Genomic DNA, 21,982 nt, shown 5'->3' with positions numbered 1-21,982 from the left:
CATTGTGCTAGTCATGTACAAAAGATGTATTGTAACTAGAATATATCATTCCAAATCTCAGAAATCTTTTGTAAAGAACCCACTGGAGTCCATAAAAGATGGGGAAAGGAGAATGTGTGTGGAATATAAGAACAGGATGGATGTCTGAGCACTGTAATAACTTTTACCTCTCCCCTCCCCCCGTTGCAGATTTAATTGACTTCCTGAATATTGTTATAAATACTAATTTATTAAAATTCTATTCCACAAAGAAGTATTTTATAATTCTAGTAGTTTAAATCCAGCCTATTGAAGTACCTGAAAGTGTATCCTTCTCCACACCAGATATTTTGGAAATGAAAAATACTGAGCAGTTGTGTGTAACTAGTTAAGCATGTTTAGCTATACAGAATGGCTATAGCTTGCCATAATCCCTTGTTTTCTGCCACAGAGCGTAGATATTTGAAAAATAGGTCACTGGTTCGCTGAGAAGGCAGAGGGCAAAAGTAGATGAGCTTATCCAATGGGGGGAATACGTTACTGTCTGGTTTTCTAGTTCCACTCTTTCATCTTTAATGTAGACATTTTCTTTTTGCAAAATTAGTGCTTAACTACTATAACAGCGCAAAATAGTAATGTAGCTTCATTTTCCACTTGGGTGGGGGAGAGCTTCTAACACATGATGGGAGGTGGTAATGCACTTGATTTACATTATTAAGGCACTGGATTATTAAGGCACAAAGGATCGCAAGATTATGATATTGCAAAACAGAAAAAAGGGATGTTTGTATTCTACTAAAGAGCTTTTTTTTTTCTCTGGGGGAATTTTTTTCTTTCTTTTTTGTGAGACACCCATTATCTTTGTGAAGCCAGAAACCGCAGAATACATTTCCTCCGTCTCGGCATCTCTTTCAGAGCCAGCCAGTCTCCATGGCAACATGTTAGACTGAAAGGTATGTGAGGACCGGGGAGGAAAGGAATGAGTTAGAAACAGCCAAGTGGTGGTGTGTGTCTCTAACGTCAGTATACGAGCCTTTTGATAGGATGATTTTGTTAACTCCCATCCAAGGCTCCTGTGCAGAGCTTCTTTATTAGAGCAGCTGCTAGGGCATCTGCTTTAGAAATCTCTCTCCTACACCCTTTCTCCCCCCCCCCTTTTCTTTCTCCCCCACCCCTCTTATTTTGGCTCCAGCCTCTCATTGAAAATGTGCAGCTCATTTTCATCATTCTGTCAGTGTCTTTGCACTTCGGTTTTTTGCAAAGGCAGGGAGGCATGGTTGCATTTCACTTGACCTCAGCAACACAGTGAAATATCTTCTACATTGCTGAAGGATACTGACTATGCAGAAATTTATTGAAGCGGATTACTATGAACTAGACTGGTATTATGAAGACTGCACGGATGGTAATTCTGGTTTGTAATCTGTTGATGCAGTATTTGTAGTTTGTAAGACCAATGCATGGGTCTTGTACCCTTTTGAAAAGAAACTGAAGAAAAAGGCAGTGCTTTGGTGCAGCAGAGATGTCTGGCCTGTAACATCTCAGCATCTGTTGGAAGCATGCTCCAGGAGACTGCTGTAAGGCTTTCTCTTTTTCAGTGGGAGTGGCAGATGTACATAATTACTGTACAATCTCTTCCTCAGCAGAAGCAAATAACAGAGAAGTGCTAACTGTATAAATATTAAGAACCAAGCTAAAATTGCAATAACCTTGCTATAATGAATGTTGCACTGAATTATATTTTGTGTGTACAAGAATGCTTGTGCATTATAGAGGCATGGAAGAACCTCTAATATGTACATGTTTTTCTATAACATAATGTACTGTGTGTGTGTGTGTGTGTGTGTGTGTGTGTGTGTGTGTGTGTGTGTGTATTTTCATAGATACATTTATAGAGAACATTTTATGTATAAAATCTCTGTTTCTTAGAGCTGCAGCAAACTAGCCGCTACAACTGCCAAATTGCAAACTCTGGCAAGCAAGTTCCCTAGAGCTCCTTGTGAGCTTTCTGCCATTTGCTGAGGTGGTGATTGCTTTATCACAATGCTGAATGCGCTCATGAGTCTCGTGATAGAGGGTGTATGGGGAGGGTGGAGGAGAAAAGCCCAAAATTGCATTGACTGTTTACTGGGAAATTCAAACTCCCTCATCCATCTATAGCACCCAGGTGGAACTCTTAAAACAAAATGTAGTGTTCAGACTATCACCCTGTCACGATCTTGTACTGTATTGGAATTTTTGTGAGCAAGGCAAGTCCTAGATCACCAGGGCATGAGACTAAGGACAAAAGGCAGTGGTGGGGAGAGAATGTGTGTTGGACACCAAAATGCTCCATGGTGCTTTTTGTGATAGCATCAGAGAGACTGATAGAGGACATGAACAATGTGTTTATAAGTCAAAATATGAGCTTTTTGTTCACCTGAAGTGTTGTGATTGGCATTACAATAGCACACATACGTGCTTAATTTGTTTTTCTATGTTGTGTTGTATAAAGTGGCCCTAGACTCACGTGCTTCTGAACTTGGAGAACTTCTATTTTTAAATGAATATTTCTCTGTATGTATTTAGTGTGTGTGACATATCCATATACCTATTTGAGAGGGATTGTTTAGTTGGACCATTTTTCAGTTGGATTGACTCTTATTATGTAACTGTGTCCTCTAGTTATAACCCTGGTAAATGCTGCAGCATCTGATTAATCTGATTGATGTAACAGACTGATGAGTTGGCCCAGTTTAGGAAGCTTAAGAATTAGCACAGTCATATAGCCATTAAAAAGAGAGAGTGTTGATTTCTGCGGTAAATACAGAGAGACCTTGTTTGATTTTGGGGAACAGAAGTGGTAAATGTATTCCATGATTCTTCTTGTGGTTAATGTCAACCATGTCAAAATGGCAGTGTGTGCAAGAATGTGGCATGAATGAGTATCAGAGCTATGAGAGCTACTTAATAAGTAAGTGGTACGCTTAATTTTTATGCAGTGTGTGACGTATTTAGAGTAGGGTTGCCAACTTTCTAATCGCACAAAACCAAACACCCCTGCCCTGCCCCTTCCCCAAGTCCCCATCTATGCCCTGCCCCTTCTCCAAGGCCCTGTCCCCGCTTGCTCCATCCCCCCCTCCCTCAGTTGCTCGCTCTTCCCCCACCCTCACTCACTTTCACCAGGCTGGGGCAGGGGGTTGAGGTGAGGGCTCCGGCTGGGGCAGAGGGTTGGGGTGGGGGGGGAGGGGTGAAACACTGCCTCGGGGTGCAGGAGAGGGCTCTGGGCTGGGACCAAGGTGTTCAGAGTGCGGGAGGGGTGCAGACTCCGGCTGGAGGTATAGACTCTGGGTTGAGGGGTTTGGGATGCAGGAGGGGGCTGGGGCAGGGAGTTGCGATGTTGGGGGGGGGGGCTTCGGGAGGGAGTTTGGGTGCAGGAGAGGACTCTGGGCTGGGGCAGTGGTTGGGGTGTGGGAGAGGGTTCCGGGTGCAGGGTCCCGGCGGCGCTTACTGCGGCTCCCTGGAAGCGGCTGCTAGGTCCCTGCAGCCCCATGGCGCATCTGTGCCTCCCTGGCCGCCTATGTACCATGGGGCTGCAGGGACCTGGCAACCGCTTCCTGGGAGCCCCGCGCTAAGCTAGGGCAGGCATGGAGGCTGCCTTAGCCCTAGACCCCCGCTGTGCCGCTGACCGGACTTTTAACAATCCCGTCGGCGGTGTCAACCAGAACCGGCAGGGCCCCTTTTGGACTGGGCGTTCCAGTCAAAAACCGAATGCCTGGCAACCCTAATTTAGGGCACAGGCTCAGTGGGGTAACCATCACTTAGGCCCTGGTCCTGCAAAGAGCACCACCGGGGGAAGACCCAGACTTCAGTGCGGTACCATGTGAGCACAGGGCTCCATCCATTTGTGCTCCTTCCAGGATTTGAATTTTAATGTGGAAAATAAGATAAACTGATGGCCAAATTTTTGCAGCCCTTTATCCTTTTCTATAAATTAAAATAAATGAAGGGCACCTATCTATATGCTCCAGGTTCCCATGGCACTACTTAAAAATATGTCCTGGGTACAGCATTTTAAAGTAAACCATCACCGTTTTAAGGTAAGCCTTCTGCTTAGGACAATTCCCACCCTTACAATTACAATTCCCGGCCCCTTTGTTTGTTTTCAAATACCTGAGATAATTCTAATTTCTAATGATTTTTTTAAAGCAGGATGTAAAATTCTAAGGTAGGAAAGAGCGGTAACTAATATTCTTTCAGTATTCAGTAGCATAATCACATTCCTAATTGATATTAGTATACTGACAAGATACTTCTAATGTGGAGCTGACCAAAAGCCAGACAAATTCAAATTAGAAGCAAGGCACAAAACTTTGTAATAGTGAGAGGTCTCCATTCTCTGCCTTTCTGGAAGATGCTTTAGTCCAGTTCTGGAAGATTGTGTATTTGACAGACCGTGGTGGACTTTTCATTTCTCCTTAAATGAAAGAAAATATAGCTGTGTATAGAAGGCTCCAAATGTTAGCAGTGTTTTTACAACGAAGTTACTAACTTGTTTTATGGGGATAGGAAAATAGAAATGTTCACTCTTGCCATCATATGGTTCCACTTTCTTGAATCCGTTGCTCTAACAATTTTAAGATGTTTTTGATCATTAAAAATCTAAAAGTGAGATGAATTATTGATATTTCCTGTACGTCTGTCAGAAAATGGGTTGAACTAACAATAAACATGTACAAATCTATAGGGAAGCAATTATATTTAAGATTTTGGAGTGAGTGGAAGAAAACATTTAAAGGGACACAGTCATTTCAAATCCAGTCATTTAAACAAAATGAATTATATGTAGTTCAGAGTGGAACACGTGTCCCTGAAATACCTGGCTGGTTTCTGTTGCTGAACAAATCACGTTTTTCAGTTTTTATAACATGCTTTTCTTTCCCCTTTTGCTAAACCCACACAGACAAAAGGGGAAACTGAAAGTAAAACTTAAATAGAAGGGGGACAATTTTTCTTTAAATCCTTTAATTTAGCAATTTTGGGAATTGCTTGTAAAAGCAGTAGGTCAGTCAGCGTGTGCAGACAGAAACATGGTGCAGTGGTTGTTGAAAGTGTCCAGTTCCAATGGAGTTGGGCTGCTGGGAAAGCCAGAGAGGAGGCTTTGGGGACCAGAGCCAGTAAGTCGGTACAGGCCCTCTGTGTGGATGACCTGGGCTTCTCAGGGTCTGCTAGGCTTAAGAGACAGTGTTTTTGTAAGCATGGGGGGAACTCTGGCTGCCTTTTCAGTATTGAAGGGTGTAGTCTGTCCCTGACACGAGGCATGCTTCCTTCCAACAAGTAGAGTGATTGTCCATCATGATCCGGTTGTTTGCTGGGAGGTACTGTCAGTCCTATCTCAGTTCCTTAGGTTAGTGGTGACCTCTTAGGACTTAATGGGTCTTGCAGGCTTTAGCTGTTCCTGTACTGGTAGAGGGGAGCAGGTTCTTCAGGGTTCCATATTGATATATGAATTTGGGTCTGAAATTAAGTCCGTTTTTTCCATTTAAAAAATGTAGAGGAAGATGGATGAAAAATATTTTTGGATGTGTTTGGACACAGTACCTTTAAAAACACGGTACAATAGGAAACTGAAATTTTATAAATATTTTACAACACTTCTTAAAGACACCACTTTGTCTTGTCTTATGGATGAGATAAAAGTAATCTAATCTATAATACAATGCAACTAAAAATCAGACCTCTCAAGAAGAGGTTTACATAACCATTGTCTAGTACAAGTGAATATACCACCCTCTTTTCCTCTGTCAAAGATGTGAAGTCCTAGATCTTCTTTTAATATTTGTAAATGTTTTCCTTTTACTATACTGCTAAGACTTCTTATTTTGCTTTCTGCAGACAATGCCCTAAAACATTACATTGATGATACAAAAAAGAAATTGCTCATCGTTTGGTTGATTGAGTTCAGCAAATGCAGTCCTTACACTTCTCTTACCTCACCTGTAGTTCAACTCGATGGGCATAATACTGATCATCTCTGCTTGTGAAATATACTATTGCCTTTGAACACCTGCTGCAAGAAACCCCCAAACAAACAAGCCCTCAAACTTGTCACAGAGTCCTGAAAGATTTGTAAATGGTTGGGATTTTGAAATAATCTCTTACATAACGGCTTTTGCTGAGTATATTTTTGGTAACAGTGAGGAGGATTATACAATAAAATCTTACTTTCTCTTTATCATACCCCAAGCTCAAATCATCCATGTTTCAGTCCAGTACTTCGGTTAACTGAAAATATTGTAAACAAAAGACATATTGAGCTGTATTTTTAGAAATGCTTTCATTGTGAATAATGACTAGATGCTTATATAATATGTGGAAACGGGAATCGTCATGTAAGTTGGCATTAATCAAATACACAGTTATGTTGCACAGATTTATTTTTTAAAATTGCAGGTATGGTATGTGGATGAAAGGGGGAGAATGGGCAATTCAGTAGGAAAGAAATCTGTGATCCATCTACATAGAGATAGTAGTTGAATTTGTTTACATGGGTGAGATTTCCCAGAGATGAGGTAAACAGAGAGAAGAAAAGGGGACCAAGGACAGAACCCTGTGGAACCCACCCAGAAACTTGGCGGGGGGTATGAGGAGAATCCTCCAAAGGGTACGAGCATTTACAGAGGTTGGAGGAAACCCAGGAGAGGAGAGAGTCATGAAAGACAAAGGAGGACAAGATTTCAATAACAGGAGTATGGTTGACTGGGTTGAAGATAACTGACAGGTCAAGGAGCATGAGGATGGAGTACTGGTTCTGAGGTTTGGCTGGGAAGAGGTCATTTGAAACTTTGGTGAGCCTAGTTTCAATGGAGTGTGGGGGGTGGACGCCAGAGCGGAGAGGATCTAGGATGGAATTGAAGAGTGGAATTCCAGACAGCTATTGTAAATAGCATGTTCAATGAGTCTAGAAATGGAAGGGAAATGGGGTGGTAGCTGGAGAAGTAAGTGGTGTCAAAGGTAGGTTACTTTAAGATGGTAGCGACTAAAGCTTGCTTGTATTGTAAGGGGGAAAGAGCCAGACAAAGAGGAGAGCTTAAGGAGAAGAATAAGGGAGGGGATGAGTGTGGGTGCGAGGGAGAGCAGGAGATGGGCTGGGGTCACTAGAGGAAACAGAGGGGTTAGAGGAGAAGAGCAGAGGGAAATGTCTATGATAGGGGAGAAGGACGATAGTGTTGTAGGAGGGGAAGGAAAAGCAAGCCAAGGGGAGGGGAAAGGTCACATTGTATTTTCTCAATTTTCTGTTGGAAGAAATGGGTGAGATCCTGCACAGATAGAGAAATAGAGGCAGGAGAGAGGAGGGTTTGAGTAGTGAGTGTTTAAAAAAAATAAAAAAATAAAAAAGAAGACACTGGGATTGTGGGCATGTTATTCACTAAGTTTGAGAATGTAGAGTTGTTTAATTAGGCAGATGGAAGTACTGAAAGAGGAGGGAATGAATTTGTAGTGGAGGAAGTTAGCCTGACTATGGGATTTCCATCAGAGACATTGCACAGTAAGAGAGCAGGAGCAAAAGAAGAGGATGTTGGGGGTGACCCAGAGTTGAGGGTTGGCAGGGATATCTTCATGTACCCACACTTTACTTAGTTACCAGTTTATTTCATAACTTTTTTCTAAAAACATCATCATAGGTACATGTGGAAAAGGATTTACAAACCTTTATACTGTTCCTTTCCATTGTGAAAGATAGAACTAAGGTTCATTGAGATGGATACACTACTCAAAATTCACTTTTTAACCATTTTAAAGTCCTCCTCATCCCCCTTCCAACTTTCTGTGGAGTTCCACTGGGCTCTGTCCTTGGTCCCCTTCTCTTCTCTCTGTACACTTCATCTCTGGGCAATTGCGTTCGTGTAAACGAATTCAACTACTTTCTATATGCAGATGACTCTCAGATCTACCTCTCTGCTCCAGACCTCTCTCCCTCTATCCAGACTAAAATTTCAGCCTGTCACTGATATCTCCTTCTGGATATCTAGCCCTCAGCTCAAGTTCAGCACGGCTGAAACAGAGCTCCTAATCTCTCTCTCGCCTTCCCCCACTCCTGTCAAGCCTCCCTGCTTCTTCCTTTGTTGGTCATTGTGGACAACACTACCATCCTTGTTGACATCCAGGGTACAGGCCTGAGTGACATCTTTGACATGGACCTCTCTCTAGGACCTCATAGCCAGGTTATGTGTAAATCTTGCTGATTCTTACTATATAACATCTCTAAGATGCAGCTTTTTCTATCCAGGCATGCAGATAAAATGCTCATCCAGGCTCATATCGTATCACGTCTTGATTATTATAACATCTTTCTCTCTGGCCTTGAGAAATGCAGTCTTGCCCCACTCTTATGCATTCAGAATGCTGCTGCAAAGATTTTTTTTTCCCTGAGCCTGTTGTTTTGACCATGTGACCCATCTTTTCATCTGTCCACAGGCTCCCCCTTCTCTATCACATCAAACAGAAGCTAATTCTCTTTCAATGTCCTTGTTGGGCTTTCCCCACCTTATCTATTACCCATCATTCACTATCAAGATGTCAGTTCCTGTCTCTGATCAGCCCATCATGCCAACCTCCATCACCCACTTGTTAAATTTTCAAACATATCACCTTCGTGCTATCTCCCATGTTGCCCATCACACTTGGGAGGAACTCCCTGTAAACATTCAGAAAGCTAGCTCATTATCCTTCTTCAAATCCCTCATCAAAACTCTCCTTTACTGTGATGCCTACAAAAAAAATTGACAACGGCTAGGCTGCTCGTGTGATGAGACCATTGCTTATCATATTGACCATAATTTTCTCATTTTTCCCCCCTTGTATTCTGTCATCTGTTTGTATCCAGCTGTTGCCTTTTGTCTTACACTTAGATTATAAATTCCTTGAGGCAGGGACTGTCTGTATCTTCTATGTTTGTACAGCCCCTAGCTGAAGGGTTCCCTGATTGGGGCTCCTAGAAGCTATGATCATAAAAATAATGGAAGTAATAACAATAATGCAGTAGGTAGACAAATCTGTGTGTGGCTTTTGAAAAGGTATGTGAAATGTATAGAGATCTAAACTGCCCAATGTCTTCATTGCTAGACTCTAGATCTCTATTTAAATCCTCTAGTGAGTCAGTGAGTGAAAATCAGGAAACACCATCTTTAAGCAAGCAGGCTTAAAACCCAGGGGATATTATTGCACCTGTAGCTAGTGTTGTAAAACTAATGTGTGTGGAGAAATCCTTTCCTCTTAAAATAGCATGGTTATCATTAGAGTTCATTGTGGTGGTGTGTGTACACAAAACTAGATGCTGCTGATAAAGAGGAGGAGGTTGCTAGGTCATTAATACATTACAATTTATTTGTAAACAGTGAGTCAAGGTGAGGATGTTGCCAACACTTTTGATCAAACCCTTTCAGACATAGTTTGTAGCTGCTGATTTGTTTCTCTTTAGTGGCGCAGTTTGTTCAGAGATATAGCTTTACAAGAGAAATGCGTGCCTTTGTGACCAGCAAGTTTGATATATTGTGACTCTCTTGAGCCTTCCAACTCTCTTGAGCTTCTCCCTCTCTGTCAGCTTGTTCATTGTGCTGCATTGAGCAAACCTGATCATAATAAATCTGCTCTGTGTACTTGTATGTTGACCTATAGTTGTTTGTAATGTCTTCAATACTGTGGTCACTGGTTGTATTTGAAACCCTCTTCTTCAGCCTTGCCTGATAAGTATGTGTGTTCAGACACTCCACCTACCTTTTGTAAATCCTATCATTGCATCTTAGGTCAGCAAGCCTTTGCTCTCCCCAGTCCCATCTTCCAAACACGTCTCTAATTTTTACAGTGCAAATACCCCATGCCTGTTAATAATGACTGAAGCAGAACAGCACTGTTTTAATGATACTATCAAAAGAGGCCACAATGTCATGCTATTTTAGTAGTCATTAAAATTCTTTCTTGCTCTCAGGATCCCTTGTTTTATCAGACTTAATATGTGACTCAAAGTAAACATGCCAGCACCTATGCACGTCCAGCAGTTTGTTTTCACAATGACACACACTAAGTTGAGCAGGTGTGGTGTTTTCCCCCCTGCTTGCAACAAGATTGCAGGTGTGGTGGTAGAAGCTCAAATATGAGACAAATGTTAGGGTAGGTTGATGTTGGGTTTCCCCCCCTACAAATTTAACAAGATCACTTTGACATTCCCATTTTTGGAAGAGTATTAATGATTTGGCTGCTTTTTTTTTTTTTTTTTTAAACAACATTCTCTATCTAGAGATAAAAATTAAAATCTGTCTGGTAAATTAACACTGTCAACTTGATATATTCTGGTGTGGTAGTGCCAGCAAGTATTTCAAATATGTGGGTGCAACCCCTCTCATAAAAGAGCTCCTGCAAATGTCCTAAACCTCTGCTAAAGAATCAGAACTGGGTGTCCAGCTTGTAAGCCTACTATGCATGAAATGATAACTGAAATCTGTGGGAGTAATGAATATGGAGGGGTTGCAGGATGGGGCCCCGCTGTATACACACTCCAACGTGCACCTGTTTCAGTGAACAAAGGCCAAAGTAAATGATTTGTCAGCTACAAACTAGATTAACTGAGAAGGATATTACACACGGGCTTGGAATGCTTGACTTCTGGCTCTATCCTGAAAACACTAGCAAGCACAGCTCTCGGTCTGTGAGTAGTCCCCTTGAATTGAAAGGAGATACTGACCGTAATAAACACTGCATCAGTCTTACCAACTTTCATGAATTTTATTGTGAGTCTCATGATATTTGATGTTTTTTCTTAAAGCACCAGCTGACAGAAGCAAAATATTTAAGAATCCCAGCTTTCATTTGGGGGGGGGGGGAATCTAGTCTTCATGTTTGTTGAGTTAAGCTTGAAAACATGAGGAAAGTATACCCTAAAGGTTCAGAAACCAGAAGGCAAATAAAATAAACCCCAGACTTCTTATTTAAAAATCATCTCATCATTTTGGGGCCAATCATGATTTTCTGGGAATCTGACTTGTAATTTTTGAACACTTGCTATCCCAGTACTGCTCTGTAGAACAGTAAGTTTTGCAGAATCAGAACTTGGTAAATGGCAATAGGAGAGTCCTCCTTCCACCCACAAACTTGCAATATTTTCCCATCTTTAATCATGTAAACTTTTAAATAAACTTTGAAAAAAGAGATTAAAACCTGTAATACAGGACATTGCATTTGTAGATAACCAGTGTATTCTATGCCCCCCTGTTCTGCTTGGCAAGATATTATGCCATCATTATAAAACAATTATCAAATGTTTTTATTCCTGAATCTGTTATGAATGTTCTGCAGTCACATACATTTGAATTAATGAATTTTTAAATTTCCCAATGGTGCAAAGATCTGAGGATAAAAATTGGAAATACACCTTAATATTATCTGTCAAAATCCATAATAAAGTTGAATCCTTCCTTACCTAGTTATGCAATATGTAAGGTAGAACCTTTGAAAGAATTACACCATTAATTAAACAAAAGTAGCTGATAATTATTACTTAACAGTCAAATTGATTTGGGGCCTAGACTATTTGTGGTTTCAAGTTTTCTCATTTGTAAATGAAGTTAATGGAAGCTGAAGATGTCCAGCCCCTAACAGGATCAGGCTGTAAGTGGTAATAAACTAATTGTTAATAATTAACATTATTTAAAAGAAAAACTGCTGCTCCGTGCAAAGCAAATGGCTATGTTTTTCTTATCCAGTTGTATACATGTGCCTGCATGGGAGGAGCAGTATGTTTTCTGAAAAGATGTTTTTTTTTCTTTTTAAAAACTTTTTTTAATAGTGTTAATATTCAGCTGCTCACATTGAAAGGCTCTGTAAGTGCATAATATAAAGCCTCAGAATCTTTTTTTTTTTTTTTTTTTTTTTTTTTTGCCTCAGGTTATTTTCCTAGTGCATTGTTGTTAAGGCTGTTATTACTATTTCTGTTAATAAATTATGGGTTTTTTTTTTTAATAAAATGAATAGGTCTGTATGCATAGTTAGTGGAGAAGCAGCAAGTAACTTTTTAAAAAAACATAGCTTTTTAACAAAGATCTTGCTAAATTTTTCCTTTCTTTCTAATATCAAAATGCTGGTGAAACAAAAGCTCAAAGAACTATTTCGCTACTGTTTATCAATTGTCCATAGACAAGTACCATTGATGGGCCCAGTTTTCAATTCCATGCCCATCAAAATTCCTATGGAAATCTGTGAGACTCCATTGCTCAAGCAATGTAGGATTGAGCAATGGTTATAGAACAGGGGTAGGCAACCTATGGTATGCATGCCGAAGGCGGCACGTGAGCTGATTTTCAGTGGCACTCACACTGCCCGGGTCCTGGCCACCAGTCCGGGGGGCTTTGCATTTTGATTTAATTTTAAATGAAGCTTCTTAAACATTTTAATAACCTTATTTACTTTACATACAATAATAGTTTAGTTACATATTATAGACTTATAGAAAGAGACCTTCGAAAAACGTTAAAATGTATTACTGGCACGCGAAACCTTAAATCAGAGTGAATAAATGAAGTCTCGGCACACCACTTCTGAAAGGTTGCCGACCCTTGGTTATAGAATAATATAAGCAGTATCTGGGCGTTTAGGTTATATTTAGGAACTAAACATACCAGTGTACAGAAAACTACATTTTAAAAAGTAATGAAAAAAACAATGTTCTTCAATTTCCAGGAGATTACACAGAGAAGCATGATTAGGAGTTATTAGTTCTCTTTGGGAGGCAAGTCTGAGTCCAATTGAGGTGTCAGTAGAGGCGGTTTCGCAACAAATTGATAAATTAGAGTACAAAGTCTCCAGGATCAGCTGCTATTCACCCAAGAGTTCTGATGGAACTCAAATATGAAATTCCAGAACTAACAACTGTGGCACGTTAACCTATTGCTTAAACTAGCCTCTGAACCAGATGACTAGAGGGTAGCTAATGTAATGCTGATTTTTAAAGAAGGCTCCAGGGGTGATCCTGGCAATTACAGACTGCTATGCCTAACTTCAATACCAGGGAAATTGGTTGAAACTATAGTAAAGGACAGAATTATTGGACACATAGATAAACACAATATGTTGGAAGGGTCAACGTGGCTTTTTTAAAGGGAAATCGTGCCTCCTCAATCTATTAGAACTCTTTGAGGATGTAACAAGCATGTGGACAAGGTTGATCCAGTTGATGTAATATGCTTGGACTTTCAAAAAGCCTTTGACAAAGTCCCTCACCAAAGGCACTTAAGCAAACTAGGCAGTCATGGGATAAGAATGAAGGTCATCTTATAGATTAGTAACTGGTTAAAAAAATAGAAAACACAGGGTAGGAATAAATGATAATTTTTCAGAATGGAGAGAGGTAAATAGTGAGGTCCCCTAAGGATCTGTACTGGGACCTGTGCTGTTCAACATGTTCATAAATGGTCTGGAAAAGGAGCTGAGGTGGCAAAATTTGCAGATAATACAAAATTACTCAAGATAGTTAAGTCCAAAGCTGACTGAAGATTTACGAGGGTATCTCATTTAACTGGGTGACTGGGCAACAAAATGGCAGATGAAATTCAACTTGGATAAATGAAAAGTAATGCGCATTGCAAAAAAAATAATCCCAACTATATATACAAAATGTTGTGGTTTAAATTAGCTGTTATCACTCAAGACCTTGGAGTCATCGTGAATAGTTCTCTGAAAACATCTGCTCTATGTGCAGCAGCCATCAGAAAAGCTAACAGAATGTTAGGAACCATTAGGAAAGGGATAGATAATAAGACAGTAAATATCATAATGCCACTATATAAATCCATGGTACACCCACACCTGGAATAGTGTGTGCAGTTCTGGTTGCTCCATCTAAAAAAAGATTAGAATTAGAAAAGGTGCAGAGAAGGGCAACAAAAATGATTAGGGGTATGGAACAGCTTCCATATGAGGAAAGATTTAAAAAGACTAGGACTGTTCAGTTTAGAAAAGAGATGACTAAGAGGAGCTATGATAGAGGTCTATAAAATCATGAGTGGTTGAGAGAAAGGGAATAGGGAAGTGTCACAGGGTGCTCCACTCACTGCTGTGCTGGCGCCTCCTCCTGATCACTCTGGGGATTAACACTTGAGGTCAATGCCCCTGTCTGTGGTTTGCACACCTTCGCTCTGCCTCTCCCTCTCGCTTGCAGCCCCTCTCTAAGCCCCAGGAACCACGGTGTCCTCTTTGTGACTATGCCCTCCGGCCGGGTCAGTCAGTGTTCTCCTGCGCGCCCCACCCCCCTCCCGGGTAGCAAAGATCCTTCTCCCTAGCAGTTCTAGTCAGTCTTCCTTTCCATTGTCTCGGTGCCACTCCCTCAGTGGCTGGTAGGGGAACCGTGGCCCGTGCTCTACTTCAGGTTCCAGTCCAGGGACCCTCAGCTCAGGAGTTCTTGGCTTTCTTCTACCAGCCCTCACTGCTCCTTCCCTGGACTGCTTCCTACTATTCACCTGGAAGCACCTGGAATTGGCCACTGTCCAAAGACAGGACACTGGGCTAGAAGGACCATTGGTCTGACCCAGTATGGCAGTTCCTATGTTCTGTCCTGTCCAGTGTCCTGTCTATGTAAAGTTTTTTCTAATACTGATACCTCAATTTTCCTTAGCTCATTTTCATCTCATTTATATTAAATATATTTTTTTTACCACCCTAAGCAATTCCTCACCCTCTTTGGTGTTATCCCCTTCAAATACATCTCTTGTAAAATTTTCTGGCCCCACTCAGTCTTCTTTCTGCTTTCAATAAAAGGATCTGGACAGATGATCATTAATTTGTGCCCTTCTTATTCCCTCAATTACTGTACTGTCTGTTATATCCTGGTGGAGAACGAAGATGCTGATGCTGTTATATGCATATGCTGTTATCACCTGCACAAATTGCTTTGCTACCACAATATAACAACTTCTCCATTGATTAGGCTAACGACTGGGTGGGGTGGGGAGTGTGAGTGATATTTTCTGCCGTCAGCATGGGATATCTTCCTGCTATTAAGCAATAAGGGAGACAATTAAGAAAGCACTAAATACCATTTGTGAAAGATTAGAAAAGAAAGTTACCCTGTATACAGACTGCATGCTTTGTGATGCTGGCAGACCAGTTGCCAGCTCGTGCCAAGACCCCAGGCCTTACTGAACGCTGACAAACGCATAGCTGGAAACTAGTCTGGCCACCTGTGTGTTCGCATTGTTAAAACAGATGTTAAGCTTATAAGAATGTGTTTAGTGTTTGGACTTTGAAGTGCGTGTGAGTGGCTGCACGCATTAATCTCACTTATCATATCTGTACCCCATGCTATAAGGTAACATTTAAATATTTGCTTTGTAACTGGAAACATCCACAGTCAAGAGAGAAGCATTACCAAGTGTGAAATCCTGATTTTCCACAAGAGGTGCCGTCATCTGCCCAACAAAAGAAGGCTAAGATTATGTTACGGAGATCATGGAATCCATGACTCTTGTGACCTCCATGACGTTTTCCACTTCAGCCCCAGGGCAACTGGGCTGGAGCTGTCAGCCAGCAGGGGCCCTGGAGCTCTGAGCTGTTGTGGGGGGACCCCGCAGCTCCGAGGCGCTGTGCATGGCGTGGGAAGAACCCCGAGCTCCAAGGCACTGTGCACGGCGTGGGAGGGGACCCTGGAGCTCCGAGACGGGGCCCCACAGCTCTGAGCCGCTGCAGGCATCTGGGGGACCCCACAGCTCCTAGCTGACGCTGATTTCAGGGGGACCCTGGAGCTCCCAGCCACAGCGGGTGCTGGATCCCTTTTTCCCCTCCCACAACAGGGCTGGGGATCAGCCCCATTTTGTCACCGTTATTTTTAGTTAAAGTCAGGGACAGGTCACATGCTTCCGTGAAATTTTGATTGTTGCCTGTGACCTGTCTATGACTTTTACTAAAAATAACCGTGACAAAATCTTCACCTTACCTATAGACACCAGACGAACCACTGTGGAACATCAGTGGACAAGACTTTGTTGATTGCTCCCGCTCCACCCCAAGGAAGAGGGGACATGCACAAACGCTTGTCCCATCACAGTTTGAACTCTGGGGGAAGGGAATGAAAATCTCTGACCAGAAGGAACTGTGTCACAGTGCAGCTTGGAATTTGGAGAGGTCAATATTTCTAAGCTTAAGCAAGGGATCCCCAAGCTGCTTAGCTTGGATTAGACCTAAAGGGCAGATAGAGGTTGCATATTACAGCAGCTTCTGTTACCTTTTGAAACCTTTCTGTTACCTTTTGAAACCTAAGACTGTAACTCCTTTGTGTGTATATGTTTACCTGCTTTAACCTTGTAAATAACTATTATTTCTTTTTCCTAGTTAATAAATCTTTACTTAGTTTATTACACAATTGGCTACAAGCATTGGCTTTGGTGTGAGATCTGAGGTACAATAGATCTGGGATAAGTGACTGGCCCTTTTGGACTGGGAGTGACCTGAATATTGTGATTTTTGGTGTAAGGGACCATTTATCACAAAGGCGAGCTTGTCTGGGTGGCACAGTGCCCAAGAGGACTGTCTGTGACTCTTTGTGAAGGCTGTTATAGTCCTTGAGGAGTTCACATTTGATACTTGGTTGGTGAAATCTAATTATAGGGTTTGTAACAGTCTGCCCAGAGATTGGTACCCATGTTCATAAGTCATTTAAGAGAGCATTAAATACTATTTGTGAAAGACTAGAGAAGAAAGTTAACCTGTATACAGACTCTGTGCTTCATAAAAAGTTTTGCAAACACAAATGATTCAGACCTGTTCACTCCTGCAGACTCTTGTTTGTCATTGGAACTGAGAACTTGTATGACTTTAGTTCATTCCTTACGCTGACCCGGTTCTTGAAAATATGCTGTGATGCCACACATGCATTTCTGATATTGCAATATTTCAATTTCCCAGACAGGTTGTAGAATACACAGTGAGTAAAGGTGACAGTAGAAAATATGTCACTGTAGGATTAATATGGCATGCAAGTTAAAAGCTTGGTTAAAGGGTAGTAGGGCGGTGGGGGCTTGAGGTTTTTTTTGTTTGTTTGCTTGTTTTTTGCTTTTTGAAAGTTTTTTTTTTTTGCTCTGAGATCAATGAAAACCTGAATTCTTTACCTCGTTTTTACCCTAAGACTAATATTGCAGTCAGATTTATGGCAAAACAAACATCTGATATAATATACAGTAGAAGCAAGTTTCCAAGATCTATACATTCAACTGCCCTGTGAAACCTGTTACTAGTGGCATTAGGCAATAATTTACAAAGGTGACTTAACTTAGTAAAGTCCCCACCCTCAAACAGGTGTAGCAGTGTAAGTATCAGTTTGTACTTCCTTGTTGCTATGATACTTTTAAGAAGCTACCATTCGCTTTGAATAGGGGGATAGAAATTTGTCAAATGAACTGATTCTTAGAGAGATTTCAGCACACTAACTCTTGTTTATGTGAAATGTGCAAATAGAGCTATTAAATAAATGTAACAACTTTTGAATCTGGTATGATGAACAATATAATATTTTTAGTAATTATTAGATGGTTCTCCCCCCCCTCCCCAGCTCTTCTGTGTATTTTTTCAAAGGTGTTGTGCTAATGACGGCATACACAAATAATCAGCTAGTAGTTTTAGTTGAAGTATGTTAACTGATGAAGATGGTACCTCTTCCATGGGGACTTTACTTGGGTCATTTCACAAATGTAGCCTCAAAGGAGATGGCTTGCCATCTCCCAGGGTACTAAGGTATAGGACAGTTTCTGCCTTGGGATGATTTTAGCAATGTCGGTAAACGAATCCGTAAATGAAGAGGAAAGCTTTGAACGTGACTGTGAAAATGAACACGGGAACACACAGAGGTTTCACAATGAAAACCTTGATATCTGGGAAGAAGGTACTTTTTATGTTCAGTCTAAAACTTTTTATGCTAATAAAATAGGGCATGAAATAGTTAATTTAAAGTGAATTTAGAGATTTTTCAGGGTTTTAAATCACATCTAGAAACAGATTGCGGTTCATTGGTTGGTTCCTGTGAGTGAAGGTTGTCGAGAAACTGTACTATAAATTAAATCTAAATAAGATGAGTCTTAATTTTGTGGGTTTAAAAAAAAAAGTAAATATATTCAACAAATGTAGTTTGTCTAGCTCAAGTAGTAATTAGCTTTTAGAAATAAAAATTGACTTTGGAAATTCTTCTTTTCAAATATTTTTTCAACTACTTGTAGGTTAAATATTTTTGCTTTCCTCCCCACTTCCCTATGGCAGGTGTGTGTGTATGGGGGGTATGGGGGAGAAGAGCAGAGTTGTGTGTTTGTTTTATGGTTACTTACGGTGGGTCAATTTTAGAACAAATGCAAACTTCAGACTTAATTATGGAATCCTAAGTATGTAAATTAAAATGTAGTGTGTTCATATCTCAGGATCTTAAGTTTTTAAAAAGTTATTTGTGATGGAACCTGCATTGCAATGCAAGACAATCAAGAAGGCATGCCGGTAGTTTGGAGAGGGAATGCTGATGATTGTGTTAGTGCTGTCATTGGATTTTCAGTCTTGGTTTCCTGGCTGCTATGGAGACAGCATATTTTGCCCAGAGACTGGAGACAGGAGGTAGACAGGGTGCGTCTTTGTCACTCAAGTGATCCCTCCAGCCAATTAAGCATTTGAACACTGCCTCATGTACTGTACTTGATACACTGAGCAAAACATAGCATTGGTGTCATCTTACACGCTACAACATTCCCTCTGAAGCAGCAGCTTTATAGATGAATGCTGGCACTCCAAAGAACACTGTCCTGTCATGCTGCTGTCCAGAGACTGCAGGGGAGAACAACAGAGATTAAGGAGAAGAGTAGATTGAGTATGAAGAGAGTATTTTGTGGCCAGAATAATATTAACCGTGATGGCCACAAGGGTAGGGGATAAAGCAAGACCATCTTGTCAAACACTCTGGTTTGTTTAAAAGGAGTTTTTTAAAAAAAAGTTTCTCTTGAAATATTTTAAGGGCAAACATGGTAATGCTCCTGTTGCATGGGACTTCAATTTGTGTGTTTCATGTGTTGTTGTTTTTTTTAATCAAGTATATGCCTCTTATGATGCAGTACCAACTCTTTGCCCACCATTTGAATAAACAACCCTCTCCCTTTGCTATCTGAAGTTGCAAGAAAATGTTACGATATTCCTTCAACTTGTGGACAAAAGGTTGTTTGTGTAAGAAAACATGGGTAAAAAAGGAAGCTTTAAAAGAACACATAAGTACCTGTGTAGTTTGTTAGAGAGGAGGCAGATGAGGACACAAGCACAAAATTCTACATCAAGAAGGAGAAACATCCAATTATTTCTTGCTAGTAAGCTGGCAGAAAAGGGAATCTGACAGATAATAGCCTATGTCTATGGGAACCGTTCACAGAGTGTTTGCTATGTGTTCCAATTCACAGTGAGTGATAGAGAGAGGTGTCTGAGCGAAGGGTCTTTAGAGCTCCATTGCCCATCTGATTGAGAATGACAAGCAGAATGCTTCTGTTTGACTGTGTAGGTAATTTTGGTGTAGTGACTGATGTGGTTTATACAGCAATTTTTAGATGTTGTGATGAATTGCCCTCATACCAGTTTCTGGTATACACCTCTACCTCGATATAACGCTGTCCTCGGGAGCCAAAAAATCTTACCGCGTTATAGGTGAAACCATGTTATATTGAACTTGCTTTAATCCACCGGAGTGCGCAGCCCCGCCGCCCCGGAGCACTGCTTTACCGCGTTATATCCGAATTCGTGTTATATCGGGTAGTGTTATATCGAGGTAGAGGTGTACTTAATAAGGACTAAAACTTGGCGCCAGTTTTATATGTTGGATATGTCTTGTTTTATGTACTGGGAGCAATTAGTTACATACACTCCAAAAACCTTCAGCTAGATGTAGACACAGTACAGTGATAATCATCAGCATGTTATTTGTATACTGTTTCTTGTGGGACAACATATGTTTGTTCAGGAAGTGGGGAAGGGTTGAGAATATTTTGGTACTTCTCTGTGGGCTGACTACAGTGGAATTTTATGTAATGAACATGGCTTATAGTGACAGTTCCAGCTTTTATAGATAGAAAACGAACTTCTAAAAGCTGGTCCCTCTTTTTGCTGATTTGTGAGCCCCTCACCTTACGCTATTCAATGGTCTGGCAGACTGGATCAAGCTTATTTTCAAACATAAGAGACAATTTCAAAACTTTTCCCATGTCATTTAGCTGCAAATAAAGATTGTTACCTGTTTGGGAATGCCAGTTAGAGGCTATTATTATTACTACAGTATATATTATTTATGTAACAATTGCATCCAGAGGCCTGAGTCAGGATCATGGCATGTAGCAGGGCCACTGAGATAAATGCTGAACAAATCCATATCATGACTCAAGCCAAGATTTTAAAAAATGACTAGTGATTTTGGAGGCAGTGATGTTGCTGGGCCCAGGTTGAGATCCTGTAAAGGGACCTGACTTTCAAAAATTGAACACTCATATGCTGAAAACTCAGGCCCCATTAAGGAGTCTCAGGTTTGATCCTCAAATACTCAGGCACAGAAAATCACTTGTGGCTGCAGTCACTGCCCCAAAGAGCTGACAATCTAAGAAGAGAATTGACATAGTTGGGGGAGGAATACAATCAAATTTATATACATTTGCAATTTTAAATCTTTTCAAAGATATACGTAGGTGAAATAAATGCCCGCTAACCCCATCTACCACTCATGCCATTGTTTTTGGTTAATTTCTTACAGGTATTGAAGCGGGGATAGGTTTTTTACAGAAATTTGGAGGTTAGCAGGTTTAGGTCACTTCACAGAGAGCAATCCATGCCTAACGGTCAGTGTATAAGGAGGTATGGAGTTCTGTGAGAAGATTCGTAAGTTGCAAGGCCAAAAGGGGACCACTGTGGTCATGTAGTCTGACCTCCTGTACAACACAGGACATAGAACTTCCCCAAACTAATTCCTAGAGCAGATCTTTTAGAAAATCATCCAATCCTGATTTTAAAATGGTCAGTGATGGAGAATCCACCACACCCCTTGGTAAATTGTTCCAGTGCTTAATTACCCTTGCTTTTAAAATGTATGCCTTATTTCCAGTCTGAATTTGTCTAGCTTCAACTTGCAGCTATTGGATCATGTTATACCTCTCTCTGCTATATTGAAGAGCCCATTATTAAATATTCCCCTTGTAGGTACTTAAAACCGATCAAGTTACCCTTTAACTCTTTCTTTGTTAAACAAAATAGATTCAGCTCTTTGAGTCTATCACTAGAAGGCATGTTTTTAAATCCTTTAATCATTCTCATGGCTCTTATCTGAACCCTCTCTTATCTATCAACATCCTTCCTGCATTGTGGGCCCCAGAACTGGACACAGTATTCCAGCAGCAGTTTCACCAGTTTCAAATACAGAGGTAAAATAACCTCTCTACTCAGACTCAAGATTTCCCTATTTATGCTTCCCGGGATTGCATTAATTTTTTTGGCCACAGCATCACACTGGGAGCTCATGTTCAGCTGATTATTCACCAGTCTCCAAAACTTTTTCAGAGTCACTGCACCCCAGGATAGAGTCTGGCATCCTATAAGTATGGCCCACATTCCTTGGTCCTGGATGTATATATTTACATTTAATCATATTAAAATATATATTGTTTGCTTGGGCCCAGTTTACCAAGCGATCCAGATCACTCTGAATCAGTGACCTGTCCTCTTCATTATTTACCACTCCCCCAATTTTTGTGTCATTTGCAAATTTTATCAGTGGTTTTTTTTTCTTCCAAGCCATTGATAAAAATATTAAAAATATTAAATAATATAGAGCCAAGAACCAATACCTCCAGGACCCTAATGGAAACAGACCCCCTCAATGGCAATTCTCTGATTACAGTTACATATTGAGACCTATTAGTTAGCCAGTTTTTAATCCATTTAGAGTGTGCCGTGTTAATTTTATATCATTCTAATATTTTATTCAGAA

General features: G+C 40.7%; 1 protein-coding gene across 2 annotated transcripts in view; it reads left to right on the top strand.

Moving 5' to 3' along the window:
• The first annotated feature begins 1,320 nt into the window (after positions 1–1,320).
• TRAK1 (trafficking kinesin protein 1) overlaps positions 1,321–21,982 on the top strand; it is a 74,110-nt gene continuing 53,448 nt past the window's right edge. For both annotated transcript variants that reach the window (XM_065398585.1, XM_065398584.1), the window contains exon 1: positions 1,321–1,384. In XM_065398585.1, coding sequence (XP_065254657.1) covers positions 1,321–1,384 — 64 coding nt within the window. The remainder of the gene's footprint in view (positions 1,385–21,982) is intronic.

This window comes from Emys orbicularis, chromosome 2, assembly GCF_028017835.1.
Source record: "Emys orbicularis isolate rEmyOrb1 chromosome 2, rEmyOrb1.hap1, whole genome shotgun sequence".
NCBI classification, from domain to species: domain Eukaryota; kingdom Metazoa; phylum Chordata; order Testudines; family Emydidae; genus Emys; species Emys orbicularis.
Note: the sequence above shows the minus strand (reverse complement) of the source record. Positions and strands in the feature narration are given on the sequence as shown.